General features: G+C 32.8%; 1 protein-coding gene, 1 non-coding gene and 1 pseudogene across 2 annotated transcripts; 1 reads left to right on the top strand and 2 right to left on the bottom strand.

Moving 5' to 3' along the window:
• Window positions 1-112: 112 nt before the first annotated feature.
• TRNAE-UUC (transfer RNA glutamic acid (anticodon UUC)) lies at window positions 113-184 on the bottom strand. Its single transcript has one exon. It is a non-coding gene; the product is annotated as a tRNA-Glu (tRNA).
• A 559-nt stretch (window positions 185-743) lies between these two features.
• LOC125848336 (protein LIKE COV 3-like) lies at window positions 744-2,621 on the bottom strand (annotated as a pseudogene).
• A 1,448-nt stretch (window positions 2,622-4,069) lies between these two features.
• LOC125849229 (uncharacterized) lies at window positions 4,070-10,184 on the top strand. Its single transcript, XM_049529269.1, has 2 exons — window positions 4,070-4,393; window positions 9,434-10,184. Exons 1-2 carry the CDS (start codon window positions 4,284-4,286, stop codon window positions 9,630-9,632), a joined length of 309 nt encoding a protein of 102 aa, XP_049385226.1. The 5' UTR covers window positions 4,070-4,283; the 3' UTR covers window positions 9,633-10,184.
• The last annotated feature ends 7,707 nt before the right edge of the window (window positions 10,185-17,891 follow it).

The following is a 17,891-nucleotide window of genomic DNA, read 5'->3' as shown; positions in this document are numbered from 1 at the left end:
TTTTTTATTGTTACTGTTATCTATTCATCTACCAAGTCTATTAAGAGGCAATATGATTTAGGTTGGACAGAGTATATGGGCAAACCAAAAAAAAATCGTCATAGAAAAAGGATTCCGTTACCGGGAATCGAACCCGGGTCTCCTGGGTGAAAGCCAGATATCCTAACCGCTGGACGATAACGGATGTGTTTGTCTATTATATGATAGAACGATATAAAAGGTAGCTAAGAGACTGTCGACAGGGCCTGACATCTTGGACCCCTCAAAATCTGTGTGAAAATGACGGCATTTTAACTTCTACTTCATTTGAAATAAATTTATAAAGAATAACCTACAAGGAAATTGAATGAATTTTTACACAATTAGTGTACTTTAACCTTTTATTACTTATAATTGTATGTTATCATTATCAACATGCATTTACCTTTTGATTAATCTGATTGTATGAATATTATTTAGTATCAGCGCATAAAACTTAGAAATGTATGCAAGTTGTTGAGAAGAAAGGAAAAAAAATATATGCAAGTTGTTGAGAAGAAAGGAAAACAAATATATCAAAGGCAGCCTCCTTGTTGCAATCTGTATAGGTATGACTTATGAGTTAAGCTCAATTTCTAACTTGAGCTCATTTGACAAAGTCTTGTTTGTTTAATATTGTTTTACAAAAAATCAGATAAATGTACCAAAAAATCACAAAGATCAGAAGAGAAAGATTGGGGATATATTCTTGTAAGAGCCTCTATCCTTGAATTATTAACCCCATTTCTACGTCTGTTTGTCCAGTTTACTCGTTGAGCAATATCTTTTCCATGGTTTCTTGTTCAAATGGTTGAGTAATCAAACTTGTGGAACTGCAAATTTTCCAACTCTCGGAGATAAAATAGATTGCACTTCCTGTATGTTTAGTACCTTTGGTACAGCCATGCCCCCGGAGATTACAATTTCTACATCGTTTGAAATTTAAACGTTGTTAAAAGAGATGAAGGTAAAAACTGCAAAGTTAGTTTGTCAAAACTTGAATTTAGACTCTTACCTATCCCCTCTCGAACAGAGAGATTGGGCCTCATAACGTCTTTAGAATTCACAAGAAATATATCTCCAAGGTAGAGGTGATTAGTTGGCACATAAACACAGCAGAGTTCCTCTGCACCTGTATTCTTGTGAAGTATGACAGTTGAAGTGATAAAGCCAAATGCATATTCACCAAGCCGCGGATGCCTTATTATGGCCACTTCTTTGAAGGCATGTGAAGTTTTATCTGGAAACAATTGCTACATTTTGTTTAGTATTTGGAACTTTCAAACAGAATTTCAAAATTTGGTAGGATACCTGGTGAAATTGCTGAGCTAATTTGCTTGGAGGCAGAGTAGATGTAGCTCATGAGGGGCATTTTTTTTATGAACCACTCTCCTAAACTAAGAAGAGATGCACCTAACCATGAAGACATGAACACCCCAACGAAGAAGATGAAAGTCATGGAGGTAACAAATCCAAGGCCTGTGAATCAATATGAACACTAACCATAAATAAAATGCGCATTCAACAACAGCAATAAATCTTTTCATGCTCAAAAGAAGGACCAGATACTGGAAGTATTTCATGTAGGCATTTCTCAGAAGAGCAACCACATACTCAAATTAAATATGCTAATATAGAATAGAGGCAATCAAATTGGAGGGACGTATCGGTATGCATACATAAAATGAGAGGCGCACACACACAATCACTGAACACTTAAAACCATCTTAATCTTTAAGATGAGTCTCAATCTTAATCTTCATCAGTTTTTGTACAGTCAAATAGATAAGTACATAAAGATCGTAGGTACTAACCAAATACATTGATTCCAAGGTGATTATAGATCGGAGAAAAGAAGGCATCCACAAAATGAATGAACCACCAGGTGATGTAAAAAGTTATGGCTATGGAAATAAGATGACACTGCAAAACAATTATACAACATTCATGCAAATAAACCATTCAGCGAAAGAGAAAAAGCACTGCATAATGATAACAACAGGAGGAACAGATTTCTGAGCAATAGAAAACTAACCATCCGCTGATGAACTTTTTCCAAGTCCAGCTACGAATAACTTTGCTAAATGCCTGCATAGAAGGATAACAATTCATGCTGCAATTCATCACGCTATCACAATTCAATCTCTATGTTACCTGGACTGGTTTACGGGTAGATATCCAGTATATAAGTAATCACTGTGATTTTGCGCAATTTTTTATGGAGAATTTTCACGAATAATCAACGCGCATTTGATACAAGTACGTCAAGGCAAATACAGGATTCATGTTACATTTAGTCTAAGCTTCAGGTTAACCGATAAAACGTCAATTAGGAAGAAGATACAGTAAAAATAATGACAAATGTATCGGATCAGATGATGGTAACAAAATGGCGTGGCACATTGATGAATGATACTGAGAGAGAGAGAGAGAGAAACCTCTTTGCCAGAAGAGTGATGAGACCTAGAAGAAGATGGAATTTTGGGGGAATGAGAAGGAGAAGAAGATTTGGAGTGATTAGCATCAATATTCTCAACGCCTCCCATTGGTATGAGAAGCTCTAATTCTCTATCTGCTCTTGGCGTCGCCATTAGAGATCTCCTTCCTTCCTTCTTCTCTTCCCCAAAAATGAATATGCTCAACAGACTCCTCGGCAGTTGATTCAATTCCCAATTGCTTTCTCCTGCTCAGCCTACCCCTTTTTTCTCCAAACAAAAAAGTGATCTCAAAATACATATTTAAAAGTTTGTGTCCTAAAATGTATAAATTTTTCTTATATGAGTTTGTTTAATAACACATAAATTCTCGTAATTTAGATAGTATTTAATATCGTTATTAAACTAGGTAGTGTATTAGTAATGCACAAAGTAACATGATGCTGCATTTAACATATTTTATGTGAATGTATCATGGTATCTTAATTTAATGAGCAAATAATATACATTTCACTGGCTTATGCCCCCACCTTAGTTTTTGAAATTATCTTTATCTATCATATTTATTTTGCCGTATGGATTTATACAGGTCAAATCAGATGTAATTCGTTCTAAATTTGTAAATACATTGTATTAAAATATGATTCACATGTATTTGAGATATATTGATTTTTTTTGTCGTCTTTCTTCTATCTCACTCGCTTTTCTTTCTATTTATTTGTATTTCAAAATGTATCTGATATTAAAAATACATATATTCTATCTAATACTTTCCCCGTCTATTTTTAATTGTCATGTTGCGTTTTTCGAAAGTCAATTTGATTAATTTTCAAAGTTAAATTAGATTACATATATTTTAAAGAAAAAAAGTAGATATTCAAAAACTATACGAAAAATACAATAAATTGGTATCTTTTGCATATCAAAATGATGAAAAAATACATCATAAAATGATAATCAAATTTTTTATAGTTTGACTCTAGTAAAGAAATCAGGACAATTAAAAATGGACGGATGGAGTATTAAAAGATACTCCATCCGTTTCACAAAGAATGATCTAGTTTGACTTGGCACGGAGTTTAAGAAAATAAAAAAGACTTTTGAATCTTATGATCCTAAATTAAAGTTATGTCAAATGTACAAAATTGCCCTTTAATCTTGTGGCCTTAAGTATGTCATGTGGAAAACTGAAATTAAAATGTTACCAAAAAAAAGAAAAAGAAAGAGGTCATTCTTTTTAAAACAAACTAAAAAAGAAAAGGATGTCATTCTTTTTTAAACGGAGGAAGTATATGTTTTCTCGCTCACTTGTTTGTCTCTCTCCTATCTCACTCGCTGCTCTTCCTATGTATGTATTTTAGGATATATTTGATATTAAAAATACATATATTTAATATTAAATATACATGTTGACTGTCTCACTTAAAATATGAAGGAATAGTGTGACTTAAAAACTGATACAAAATTATTGGAGTAATTAATAAGATAATATATATAGTTATTTCATTTTGTAATTAGATACTACTTAGTTTTTTTTTCATTTTGTAATTTGTTTCTCTTAAATAGCACACTGTATTTAAAAATCATCTTATTTAATTTTTTATGAATAAACATCTCATTGGGCTCATACGTATCCCTCTCAGTTTAGCATTTTCTTCTTCGTCTTCCTTTTCCGTTGGAACAGTGTAGCAGTTAATTCGGAGGATCGTCTCTTCAATTGCGAATCCACCATTAACTAGGTGTAGTTCGTTGCTTCTGAATTTGCAATTGGAATTGAAGGCAAAAATTCGATTGAGATCGGAGAATCAGGTTTTCCGATCGTTTGGGAACATGATAACAAGGTCTAAACTGGTTGAGCAGCTCAGAGATTATCAGATCCGATCTCAACACAAGTGCCCTCCTCTTACTTTCTTTTCCCCAAAGCTTCATCTCTCCAACTGGTACGTCTTCATATTTCTCTCTGTAAATGTATTTATCCCTTCACATAGTAATATCAAGTTTAACAAATTTAGCAGAAGTTTCTGTTTAGATTTTTATTTTTATTTTTTTAATTCAATTTATTTGTGTATACCTGAGCTATTTGTACAAAAGAATTGATTTTGTGATATACTACTTAATTGTTCGCATTACCTGCCACCAGCAGTGGGGATAATTTTGGCCATGTTCTTAGTCCGATGAGGAGAAATCACTGAGCTATTTTTGTTATTTTAACCATGATTTTTACTTACTTAGTTGACAACTAAGCTACACCTTTGGGTGCATTATTTTAAATTTATGAATATTTCCGATGTAATTTGGTAAACTACTTCAGTTATAGATATTCAAGTAGTTCAACTAGAATGTCATAGTTTAATTTATACAAATGATGAATCTAAAGGCGTCTACTGAGGCGCAAAGCCAACCAGCTTTGAATTGCAAAGGCAGTGGACATGGACTCACTAATTCCAAAAAAAAATATGATCTGAAATGATTTTGGCTAGACGGAAAGCCACCTTGGGTACAAATTGCTAAGGCATTCTACAAAATAAGAATCTGATCGATTTTTTTGATAATCAAGAAAACGCTCAAACCAATGATACATAATTTGAAACACAGTGAATAATGGGTTTGTTCTTTTATCATTCTCCACTTAAATATCAAGTTTTTATTTGTGGCAAGGTTCGAACCTGTGACATGTGTGATGTGTCTAACTTACACGAGCATTACACTAACCACTAGATCAAAGCCCTGGGGGCCAATTCTCTCCAGATATTTCTCCATCTGTTGAAGTTATTAAAAATTCTTGTTTTGTCTTTCTTTTATCTTGCATTTATTTTATGGTGGAGGAGGAGTCTTGGGTCTTTACTAAGTTTATTGTGGCGACATTCTCTTCTGATGTGGTCACCCAAATTCTGATCACCTTCCTTAAAAATGTGCTACTTCTACTCTTCCAACTATCTTCCTGATTACCAAGTAACATCTGCTGCTCAGATCCCTTTTTCAACCATAAAGCTTGAATGTAGTTTACTGACTTATTCTCTTTTATGGATCTCTCCACATGATGAGTTCCACCAATATGATTTCTCCCTATAAAGAAGAAATGGTTTTTGCATGATCTGGTACTCAAGCTTCTGAATTCACCAAACTCTTTTGTCAGTTCAATTTAAGTGGGTTTATCACCTGAAGTTCATGGAATAAATCTATCTTATAATCTAATCCTTGTTGTTTTCTGATCCATAAAATTCTACTTGGTATATGGTAAAGGGATGTTGGTTTTTGGCCCAAAATGTGAAACCTGTTAGTTTGTTGGGCATCAATAGGAATGGTCACACTTATTCTAATTTTATTATTTGAACCTGTAATTGATTGCCAGTTTCCTTTCACACAGCTTTCTTTCATCCTTTCCCCATTTGGTTACATCTCTTCCATCCATCTCAATGCTGTTTGAACAGGCAAAGAGATACTCTTATACTGAAGAATGCTCCACCCATCTTCTCATTGATGTAGATCATCCCCGCGAATAATATTTTCCCTTCTAGTTCTGGTCACTGCTCTCCTTTCTTACCTTGCCAGAATCCTTTAAGTTGAACCTACTCTGAGGGAGTTGTTCTTAACGAGTCTCTTAATGTTTTATCCAATCCCCTTCCATCTTTCATCCTAGCCTTTTCAGTATCTCAATTCTTCAGCACTTTCCTCCTCTGTCAACATCAGCCAAGTTGAAACTCCTTTTTCATTTAAAGCTTGACCCATCAAAACCCCATCTCTCTCTTTAGTGTTTTATTGCCATAGTTATTTTTGCAAATTTACTAAGCTCCGGCTCCCGAACCAATAGAAACTCATTCAATTTCTTTCTACATATTTCTCAAATATCCATTACTTCTACTGAGAGAAGAAACCTCATCCTTGGATACAGACCACCTTTCCTGGATAGGTCTTCCTCTCTATTTGCCGAGATTCCTCGAAGTCCTTGTTGCCTCTGAGTACCACTGCTTTGAAGCTTCATTTTTTCTCACATATATCCATGCTAGACCCCAATTGCTACGGGAATGCCGTTTAATTGGCCTATGCCTGTTTGAACAGCCTCGGTTAATTGCTACGGGAATGCCATTTTAGTTGTCCTATGCCTGTTTGAACAGCCTCGGTTAATCTTACCTCTTTTTAATCTCCCAATTGAGTAGAGTTGAAATATCACCTCTCTTTTTTTCATTTGTGAATATCAATCACTGCACCTTCATCTTCTGATTGTCTAGAACTCTAGATTTCCTATAAGTACATCACTATAGCATCATGTTCATGTTGGTTATTTAATGTAATTAAGCTACCATGACAAATACTTTCTATTTTCTCCTTTCCATGTCTAGTTCTTTATTTATTTTTTGGGATGGGGTTGGAGGGAAGCTGTAAGGCTATAGCATCACTCATCGATAATTTTGAGTGTATATTTGGTAATTTTAGAATTTCAAACTCCTTAAGTTTTTTTTAAAATTGTCAAATCAGGACACAAATCCCTCATTAAATGTTGCAACGGATCATGTGTTGTATCTTGAACAGTATAATGGAATATGGTACAGAGTAATACACATTCTTTCAAATAACTGATTAATGTTTATGGATAACTCACCAACATTATGCTAGAAATTGCATCCAAGGTGTTGCCTAGTGGTCGATGAAGCGAGAGGAGAACCATGAGGTCTCAGGTTCAAATCTTAGCGGAGATAAAAAGACTCGGTGGTTCTTCCCATTTGCCTAAGCCTTTGAGGCAGAATTATCTGGTACCTATGCTGGTGGGAGATAACAGGTGCCCAATGGAATAATTAAGGCACAAGCAAGCAGGCTCGGACACCACAATTATTTTAAAAAGAAGTATGCTGGAAATTGCTTTTTTGTTTTTGCATGTGAATAATTTAGAGAACGCCACAGATGCACCAATATCTCCAGTACACATGTTACCTAGATACTCAACCAACTACCATTCAACTTCAGGCAAAATCCGATCTAAACACACAAACAAATGGAAAACAACAAAATCCAATCTATATATATACCCACGAACAAAAGGTAAACAAACCTTCATCTGGATATTATCTCTTCCCCCAATAGACAAACCCTTGTTAGCTCCTTTCCTTTGTTACCTGACATTACATTCCATCTGTCATAGATGATTTTTCTCCATCATTCTCTCTTTATAGATGATTTTCATATACTTAGTTGCTATCTTTTTACTGGCCCTTCTCAAATTGCATCATTATTTGCTTAGTCTGACTCCCATAGAATGCCTGGAAATTCCTTGACTGATCCCCCATGAAAGTGAAACACCTAAAAATTCCCTAGATTCTTATTACTTAGACATTCTAATCTGAACCGTCCTGGTTCATCAACTCTTTCATTTCATTTACTATTTTTACACGTAATCTCTGTCATAAAAGATTGACTCATTTGCCTTGTTGGTTCTGTTTCAATATGATGCCTTGTCTTCTTCGTTGTTGGTCTCCTATTACTCTCCTCATCTCCTAGAATGTCCCTCTCCGAGATCATTTAGGTTGCTATCTGTTGCAATCTCGCATGTCGCTTTAATTCTCCAATATCAGATGATTTCCCTGTTTGATCTTTTACTTATTCTCTTGTGCATCAAATACCATAATCCTCTTTCCCGAGTGACAAGAATGGATATGTAGCATTGAAGGCTCATATCTAGCTTACTAGAGCATAAGTATTGCATTTTGTAAGTTACTCTTATTCTCAGTTTGACTTGCTTTTATCTGCTCTCTCCATTCCAAATCTGGAGTACCGTTTGACTTGGTCGCTTATCAGAGAAAATAGTAGCTGCTTAATATCTGTCAAGGAAACATCTTGGACTGTAATTTGATTAATGTATTTTTAAGGAGAAAATAGAAAAAGGAAATGTATTGAATAGTGTTAAATGGATCCCACGGAAACAAAGTTGTAGTATATAATAAAAAAATTAAAGAGAAATAGTTTGATGAATTACTATTTCAGATACAAAATTTTGCTGGAAGATTTATGATTCTATCAGTATTGTATATTAACAGTGGTGGAAGTAAAAAGGTACATTTAATTGCTCCATCCATCACAATTTATATCTTAATTCATGTGTTCTCAAGGAGTAAGTTGTAAAAGGAGAAGATGTACTGAAAGATATTACAGGTTCATTCTGTAAAATTAGTGTTATAATTGCGGAAAGTGAACACCGATGAGACGACAATTAAAGTAGACTAATTATTTTCAGAATCACAATATCAGATGTTGATAAAATATTATAAACAACTTTTTATTACTCCCTCCATATATTATATTACGTAACTATGTTTGACTTGGTACAAAATTAAAATGTTTGTTTACAATTTGTTTTACATTAGATGTGGTGGAAGTAACTACTAAAAGAATTTAAGAAGTTATTTTAGGGAGATAAAATTTAACTTTTTGAAAGTTGTATAGCATAATATTTTTAGTGTAATGGCTCAGACATTTTAGGACGTTGTGAAAGGGAGTGGTTGTCATAAAATTGGGACAAATGGCAAAGTAGATGCTCTTCACTATAAACATAACCCTTCACTTTCTATACCTGATTGTTTTCTTGTTTTAATTCCTTATTCTGTATCCTAATATTGTCTAATGTTTCGAACTTCTCCTGGTTGTTGGAAATTCCTTCACTCCTTTGTTAATGGTACGTCAGGCAATTGCACTTGTAAATGGATGCAGTGCTAGTAGTAGTATATTAACCCATCATCTGTTATGTGTAACTTGAAAATTTCTTTTCTCGTATATTTACGAACTTGGATGCACAAGATCTGGATCTACTCGCACACTCAAAACTAAATTACCCTATGCTTTGCACCTTCAGTTTTGCCTTGTCATTAGAATAATATTTGCATGATGCAACCTTCATTCCACAAGTTTATAAAACCTTCTAAACAGTTTTGGGAGACCTGTGCATTTGTTAATAGTGTTACAAATTTGTAATTGTCTCAATTTTTATGTAGGGCTGATGTTGCAGTTGCTGTGTTCTGCGCCTTGTTATTTGGTGTGCTTATATTATCATCATATGTGGCCCTTTATTTACAACATTATTGGAGTTCCTTTCTCATTATAAGCCTTGCCATTACCCTTCCAGTGCGTCTGAGAATGTTACGACAGGCTCATGCAAGAAAGAAAGTAAGACAGTTACCTTTGTCTATGTGAACTTCCTTCTACTTCTGCAAGCACCAAACAGCGGTTTAAGTGAAAGGAATACGAAAGTGCTCTCTGATTGTAGTAATACAGTTCTTTGATCTTCGTCACATAAGCTGACCGATCTTCTGCTGTGAAAGATGGGGCACACCCTTCATATTACTCTTGATGACCCATTCATTAAGAAACATGATTTAGACGAGCAATTATCTCCCTGTGAAATGAACAACCAGAGTCCAGAGCTCAAGGTTTCAGCTATTTTAATAATTCTTGCTTTGTTGTAAACTAAACTTGATGGGTAAAAAGATGCTCAGTTCTGGATAATTGCCAAGCAGATGCGCTGATTGTAGTAAACTTTGAAGCGTATGTAGAGATTAACACATAGTATCTGAATGATCAGAATCATCAGATAATAGTCGTTGAACGGTTGAAATGACTTAGGTTCAGGAATATTATACTGAACCGTGTAGAAAAGATAAGAGTTATGTAAGAGAAATAGTATTGTGCTTCCCCATTACTTCGTAATTTATGTTTAAAAGTTAGATATTTTAGAAGGAATTTGATTGCTAAACTTCTTTCCAGAGTTATACTATTGTTTTAATGAAAGCTAATTCTTAAATTTTAGAGCTGTTAGTTCAGATGCATAATCAATTGAAGTGAATCACTGGTAAATTAAGACTTCTGTATGGAAGACTTGACCCATGGAGTTACCAATTTCTAATCTGCACATCCTCTAGTTTCTAGAGCCGCCTATTACGACTTGTCGCAATTCACAAAATTGACAAATCAGTTTTCCAATGTTACGTTGCCATTTGGATTTCGTAGACATGTAGGAATTTATTTCTTCTTGGTGTTTGGTCTAATTTTCTTGGGGGAAAAGTCTACCAAAATCCAAAACACTGTCTTTCAAATATCAACTCAATCTATCGAATTGTCAACCCAAGGCCTTTTCACTTGCTGATTTGAGTGTTTTCTTGAAGCCACCTCGCAAAATTTAATTGGGTTTCTTGTTTCTCCTTTTGTAGTTTTCTGAAAATTCTTCTAAAATCTTCATCCACGTTATCGTTGTGGAAAACATTTCGAATATGTGCAATGCAACCTTTCACTTTGTTCATGGAAAAACACTTGACTCATAACGTGTTTAATCACCCTTGACTCAACATTGAAAATTAAATATTATTTTTAATATGTTTATATCAAAAACTTCGTCACTGCATGTTCCTAAAACTTTGTTTATCTAGCTAGTTTTCTTGTAGTAGCAATGTACCACTTAATTATTATCTGAGCTAAATATGACTATTAATTAGTAGCTTGATCACGGCGGCTTTGGCATTTTGTTAATAGAAAAGATGGAAAACCTGCTCAACTACACAACTATTCTGTCGGTTTGCCGGAACCAAGTGCTTTGAAGTCAAATTATACGTACGATGTAGTAATGTACAAAAAATGTGTGGTAAATAAAACTGATATATATAGTTCGAATTCTGATCAGTCATGTCATTGTTTAAAGTTATTGCGATTTTGACTTATCTAACTATGAGTCAAATGGTGATCACCTATTGACTGTTGTATACTCCCTTTCATTTTTCTATATCTATGATTGAAAGAACTAATATCGTTTAAATTCTTGATCCTGTCATGTCACTATTTAAGATTATTGCAAATATTAGCAATTTAAACTTTATCAAACTATGATTCAACAGGACTTATTGGCCGTGGTATACCTTTCATTTTTTGTATTGACATAGGAGTAGAACTAATATTGTCAAAATTTTAGTTGCGTCTCGTCTCTATTCAAAATTATTACCGATTGGACTTATCAAACTACGATTCAAATGGTGACCTGTTGACTATTGTATACCTTTCATTTTCTATAGAGAAATTTAAAAAATAATCAAGATTATTAATTGCAATTTGGACTTATCAAACTACGATTAAAATGGTGGCCTATTAATCGTTGTATACTTTTCATTTTCTATAGAGAAATGAACAGAACTAATATTGTTCAAATTCTAGACGTGTCATGTCACTATTCAAGATTGTTACAATTTGAATTTATCAAACTACGATTCAAATGGTGACCTATTAACCGTTGTATACCTTTCATTCTTTATAGAGATATGAGTAAAACTAATAGAGGTAACTGTCAAAAACACACCTTAACTATCTCCTTTTTTGAGTTTCATACCTAAACTATCACTTTTTAGTTTGAGAAACACATCTCTCTTTTTTTGTTTAATTTTCTTTTTATAAAAATTTTTAATTTTGTTTTTTACTTCATCTCCCCCTCCCCCTCAAATACTAATTTAGATATAATTTTATTTTCTTAAAATAATTTTACCCACTCCACCTAACCCCCGCTTCCAAAAAAAATTTCTCGTTTTGTGCTAGATATATACATATCGAATATATTTTTTACTTGTCGCCACAAGACTTTTTTTTAAAATAAAATTTTTATTTATGTTATTTCGGTACACAAGTAGAAAAAATTCCTAAAAATATATGTACATATCTAACACAAAATGAGAAAATGTAAAAATAAAATAAATAAATTAGGAGCGGAGGGTTAAATAGGATGGGGTGAAGTTTTTATTTTTTTAAAAAATAAAATAATATCAATTTTTTGGGGGGAATGAGTGGGTGGTTTGGAGGGAGGAGGGGGCGGGGGTGAAGTATGATTTTTTTAAAATATTTTATAAAAGAAAATAAAAGGACGGGAAATTGTGGGGGGGGGGGGTGAGGGGTACGGGGAGGTGTTGGTGGAGTGGGGTAAGAAAAAAAATTAAAAGAATATTTTTTTGGAAATAATAATACTTTAATCTTTAATTTTTAATTAATATTAATAGTTTATTATTTAATTTTTGTCAAGGTGAAATATTTTATCCAAGTGGATTGTCATGTGTTAAGGTTTTTTCAAATAAAAGAGAGAGTATTGTATATTACACACACAATTGAGGTGTGTTTCTCAAACTAATAAATGATAGTTTAGGTATGAACTCAAACTTTCAATAGTTTAGGTATGAAACTTTAAAAAAAATGATAGTTTAGATGTATTTTTGACACTTATCTCAAACTAATATTATTCAAATTATACAAGATTATTACAAATTGAACTTATTATATTGACAGTTGTTTACCTTTCATTTTTTTTTTTCCTAATAGAGATATGAATAGACGACTTAAATATTGTTGAATGTGGTGTCTTAGGCCGAAATTCTCGGTCAATCAATACTCCACTAAGTTATAAAAAAAAAAATATTACGTAGGGCTTCATTGCCCATAACGCCATCATTGAAGTTTCAATAATAACTAAACACTATATTGATTGATTAAACTGAACAGGAACTGATGTTGATTTTACCGGCACCCTTACTTCTAAAGCTTATTAAATAGTTCATAATAAAATGAAGTCCTCATCCTTTAGCAAATCAGTGGGTTGGAGAGTGGGACCTAAATGATGCATGTCCGATGTAACATTACCAAACTTAAAAGTGATCACTAAATTCTTATTATTACAACGAATTTTACCCCTTTTCTGCTTTTCTTTTATAGTTATTTCTCGTAGAGAATCATGCATTGAGTTGTGAGTTCAATGCATGATTCTCAATATGGTATTAGAGTATGACTCATTTTATTCTCACTTTTGATATTGGGTACTTATATTAAATTTTCTATGCATTTGATGTTTAGTACTACTGAGCTTGAGGGAATGTGAAGAATCCCACATCAATCTTTAAAGGAATTGGTGATCTTTTTAATATGACTTGGATAATTCTTTACTCATGAGCTAGTTTTTAATTAATTTTGGCTCAAATCCATTTGATATTTCCTTCCATCAAAGATAAACTTTTTGCCATTTTTGGGGTTTGGAACTTTTATAGAGGGAAGATAATTTACCATGATTTATTACTATTAGGAAATGATTCAACTTATTTATCTCACTGTAACAATTCTTTTACACTCACTACTTTCTTTACCTATTATAGCACGTTACCTACTTTTATTTTATGAGTTACTTATATGCTAATCTCATTGTCACTAGAAGTGGATCTACTATATATGGTTATTATGGCTTCACATGAACCCTATATTTTTTGTATATGTATAAATATTTTAGTGTGAACTCATTTAATATTATTACTATATTAACTTAAATCACTCTGTGAATAATCAAAATTCTCACTTATGGACACTTACGTTCACTTTTTTTAACTTCTTTTTGTTGGGTGAGTTGCATGATAGATGCTTGCTTGCTATAGGCATCTAGGTAGGTACTCCCTATATGCTATACATATGGAAAGTGAAGACAAAAAAGTTGTTTGCTTGCCATTCATGAGTAATTAAGTTGAGAACTCAAGCCCGCGCACTGCGTATGCTTATATATAAGTAATAAGTCCGCTAATTTTATTAATTATACAGACACGAGATACTTGGCTTTTATCATCTCAGTGTAACACAGTGAACCTCAAATATAGAGACATGCCTACATAATAATCCAAAGTTGTTGCTTAATTAATTAATCAAGTCAACCCCCTTTACTAATTTATATGATACACTTTTTTTAGTTTGTCCAAAAAAAAAAAAATACATCTATCCACTTTTAATTGTCATGGTTTCCTTTTTTAGAGTCAAATGATAAGTATTTTGACTAACATTTTATGATGTATTTTTTCATCATACTGATATGAAAAAAATTATAATTTATAGTACTTTTCGTATAGTTTTTGAAAATTTTTGTTTAAACTATCAAATTAATGTAATCTAATTTCACTTTGAAAATTAGTTAAATTGACTTCAAAAAGCACAACATGAAAATTAAAAGTGAACGAAGGGAGTATGTTTTCTTATTTAGCAAATATTTAATGACATTATCAACATTTCCATGTGGATTCCACTTATTTGGTAAAAAGGTCTAATCTTCTATATAAAAAATCATGCATCTTACGGATAGTTTTGTAATATGGTAAAATTTTCACATATTTCTTAAATTTCGTACTCAGTCAGACTACGTCACATAAATTGGAATGGACAGTAGCAGAGCCAAATATATTGGTTGACGCTCCTTCGTCAGAAAATTACATTGTGTAGTTAGGTAAATATTTGTTTTTATGTATAGACATTACATATCGACACTCATTTACTTCTACTCAGTTTTACTTCTTTATATTTTAATACCCTTTAGTTAAAATTCTGACTTCGCCACTCGACCGAGGGAGTAGTAGAATTATTTGAAGGTTGATGTGGATTAGCAATTGGAGAATGGGGATTCATTATTATCTAGAATATGGAAAAATATTGTAGTGAGTAGTAGTCTATTCGTGATTAATGATGGTAACAGAAAAGAAAAGTAAGGTAATGATTCAAAATGGGCACACAATGCTTAGAATTCTCTGAGCATAATGTAGCCACGTTTTACGAAACCAGGCGTGCGCAATGATTTTTAATGCCCTTTGCCTTGCAAAATTATGATTTTTATGGTCTCTACAATTCTTGTGGACCATTATTAAATCGACCTATTTTTTGACCGACTCTGAAATAGAAAGACAAAATAATTGACAAAATTGCTAGTAACTCTTCTTCTCTCTTCCTTTTTTTATCTATGCATTTTTTTTCTTCTTCATCTACTCATTAAAAGGGAATTTGGTCTCTTTTTATTATGTTGCCTCGACATACTTACTTTTCAAACAGGAGTTTTGGCTTATGTTTTGAGATGAAAATTAGAGGATAACATGGAAGCGTGTCTGCTTACAAAAACACTCATGAAAATGCTCTTTTTCTAGTTTTTCATTTACTAAATTTGTCCCAACAAAGCGTTTTAGCATGACCCCTACCATGTAAATAAAATTTAAAAGATGACTAATTTATCACAGTACTAGTAGAAAATAGTTTTGGTGTCTCAAATGAACCACACTAGATGCCAACGAAAGGATCGATCTAGGATTCTATAATTTCTCTTAATATTATATAGTTTAAATAAAAGTTATTATGGTTGGCCCCTGGTGAGGTTGATTTATTCATTAAAGGCGTAACATGTGCATGCAATTAGCCCATGTTTGTTTCCTATCGAGAGAATGTTATGGAATTAAATGGATTTGGCCCTTGTGGGGTAGTACATTGAAATGTGTGTACAAAAATTACTAACATGATAAAATCAAAATCGAACATGATATTAATTAAGATACAAGAATAAATTTAGACTCATAAGGATAATTAATTAGTCTTCCTCTCTAGAACTTTTTCACAACATGGATGGATATACAATTACCACATCCAACATATATATTCAAATTAGCCCATGTTTGGATGTGAAATATTGTGATGCTCAATCTTCTAAAGGGGTCACGTAATGAATTTGCTTAGACGTGTGTGTGAGTGTGTGATCAGTCATTGTTGGAGTCGCTTATTGAATCAATATGCAATAATTAAAAACTCCCACCCCACTAAACATACAGATAAGGGTCAATTTATTGCCCTCTTAAGGGTCATCATACATATATATAGCTCATTTGGTGCACCAAATGCATGCACTTAAAGGAAGCCTATAGATAACATGGATAATTTGAACCATGTAATGCTGAATGCATCCTCCCTTAACATAAAGAGGGATAATGCTACAAATTTGATTACGGTCCTATATATAGATTCAGCAAAACTCAATAATTTTAGCCTACACCTTGAATTTGTATTTTAAATTTCACTTAATATATATAAATAGCTCGATCGCGTTTAGATAGACGTAACTCAACTAGGCTTGTTCCTGATTATTATCAAAGTAATTGGCCACACTTGCAAGATTGAAAATGATATGGACTACATGTCTCCAACTCAAACACATATGAGCAAGTGCCCTACTTATATACATACAATCAATTTCAGTAGTGATATTTGATTTACTTTTTAATAAATCAATAGCGTAGCCACATATAGTGAAGGGTTCGTCAGTCAAACATCATTCATAGAAAATCATTCTACTATATATAATTTTTTTTTATATAAAGTATTTAAATTAAAAATTATTTTTCATACATGTATATTAAATCTTGAACACTCTTAAAATACCTAACACAACTTCAAAACCCATCATTTTGTTATGAATTGGGTGTTGAAGTCCCATCCTATTCAATGAATAATATTAGCATTCCTTTTGAGCTTCATCATATAAAACAAAAGTCAATTCTCAACAACTATTTAATAAAAACAAAAATAATCAATTAGATCCTGTTTTTTCTCACTTGACGAGACGTATACAATCGAGGATGTTTGTCCTTTTGTAACAATAAAAGATCCTTTTTTCTTTCTTTGATGATTGATTGTTTTTATTTGAATTTGTTATATTGCAAAGTCTAATCAAATGTGGCTGTAAAGAAAGTCGATCGATAAAACTCTATTTGTCCCCAACTCATGACATGAATCACGGCCGGCGATATGGCCTACATTTAAAGTACGCAGTTGGTGCGCATTTAAACTTATATGACCCCTCCCCCTATCTCACACGTGTGGTGCTGACACGTGGGGCTTGACAGTGTGGCAATGATTGGGCAAGGATAAAAAAATATATATATTTTATTAAAAAAAGGTCCACCCCGCACGAATGGTGAGTTGTTTTCTCCTATTGGTTGGTGTGTTTGGTTCCATAATTATGGAGAATACAGCTTATTTGGCCAGGTGGATAATCTATCTTTAATATGAAAAGCCATTTTTCTTTTAAACATTATTGAGTTGCCATATATATAGGGAAGGAGAGTTTTTGGAGTTGTGCTGGTTGGTAAAGTTATTTTTGTGTGACCTATAAATTATAAGTTGAGTTAAAATCGACCACTAATGAATGTAACATGTAGATTATGATTTGAGTTGGAATCGACCATTGATGAACGGATTAAGGTGAATTATTTGTATCTTACTTTCTTGAAGTGACAATTTCAAAATCTTGTGTGAACATGACAAGCTTTTAAGGGGTCGTTTGGTACAAAGATGCATCATAATGCAGGAATTACTATCGCATATATTAGTAATGTAGGGATTAGTAACGCAGGATTTAGTAATATAGGGATTGATTTTTATCAAGTGTTTGGTTCATTGATTCCCACCTAATTTTATGTTTGGTTTAAGACTCGGGAAAAATCTTCTTTCCTATTATACCCTTGGGTTATTATGAGATTTTCTATTTCATTTAACTAGTCAAGTTAAATACTAAAATATATATATAAAAAATTATTATTAATTTTGAGGTGTGATGTGCCACTATCCTTGATAGCACAGTATATTTCTAAT

This window comes from Solanum stenotomum, chromosome 12, assembly GCF_019186545.1.
Source record: "Solanum stenotomum isolate F172 chromosome 12, ASM1918654v1, whole genome shotgun sequence".
NCBI classification, from domain to species: domain Eukaryota; kingdom Viridiplantae; phylum Streptophyta; class Magnoliopsida; order Solanales; family Solanaceae; genus Solanum; species Solanum stenotomum.
This window is presented reverse-complemented; position numbering and strand designations above follow the sequence as displayed.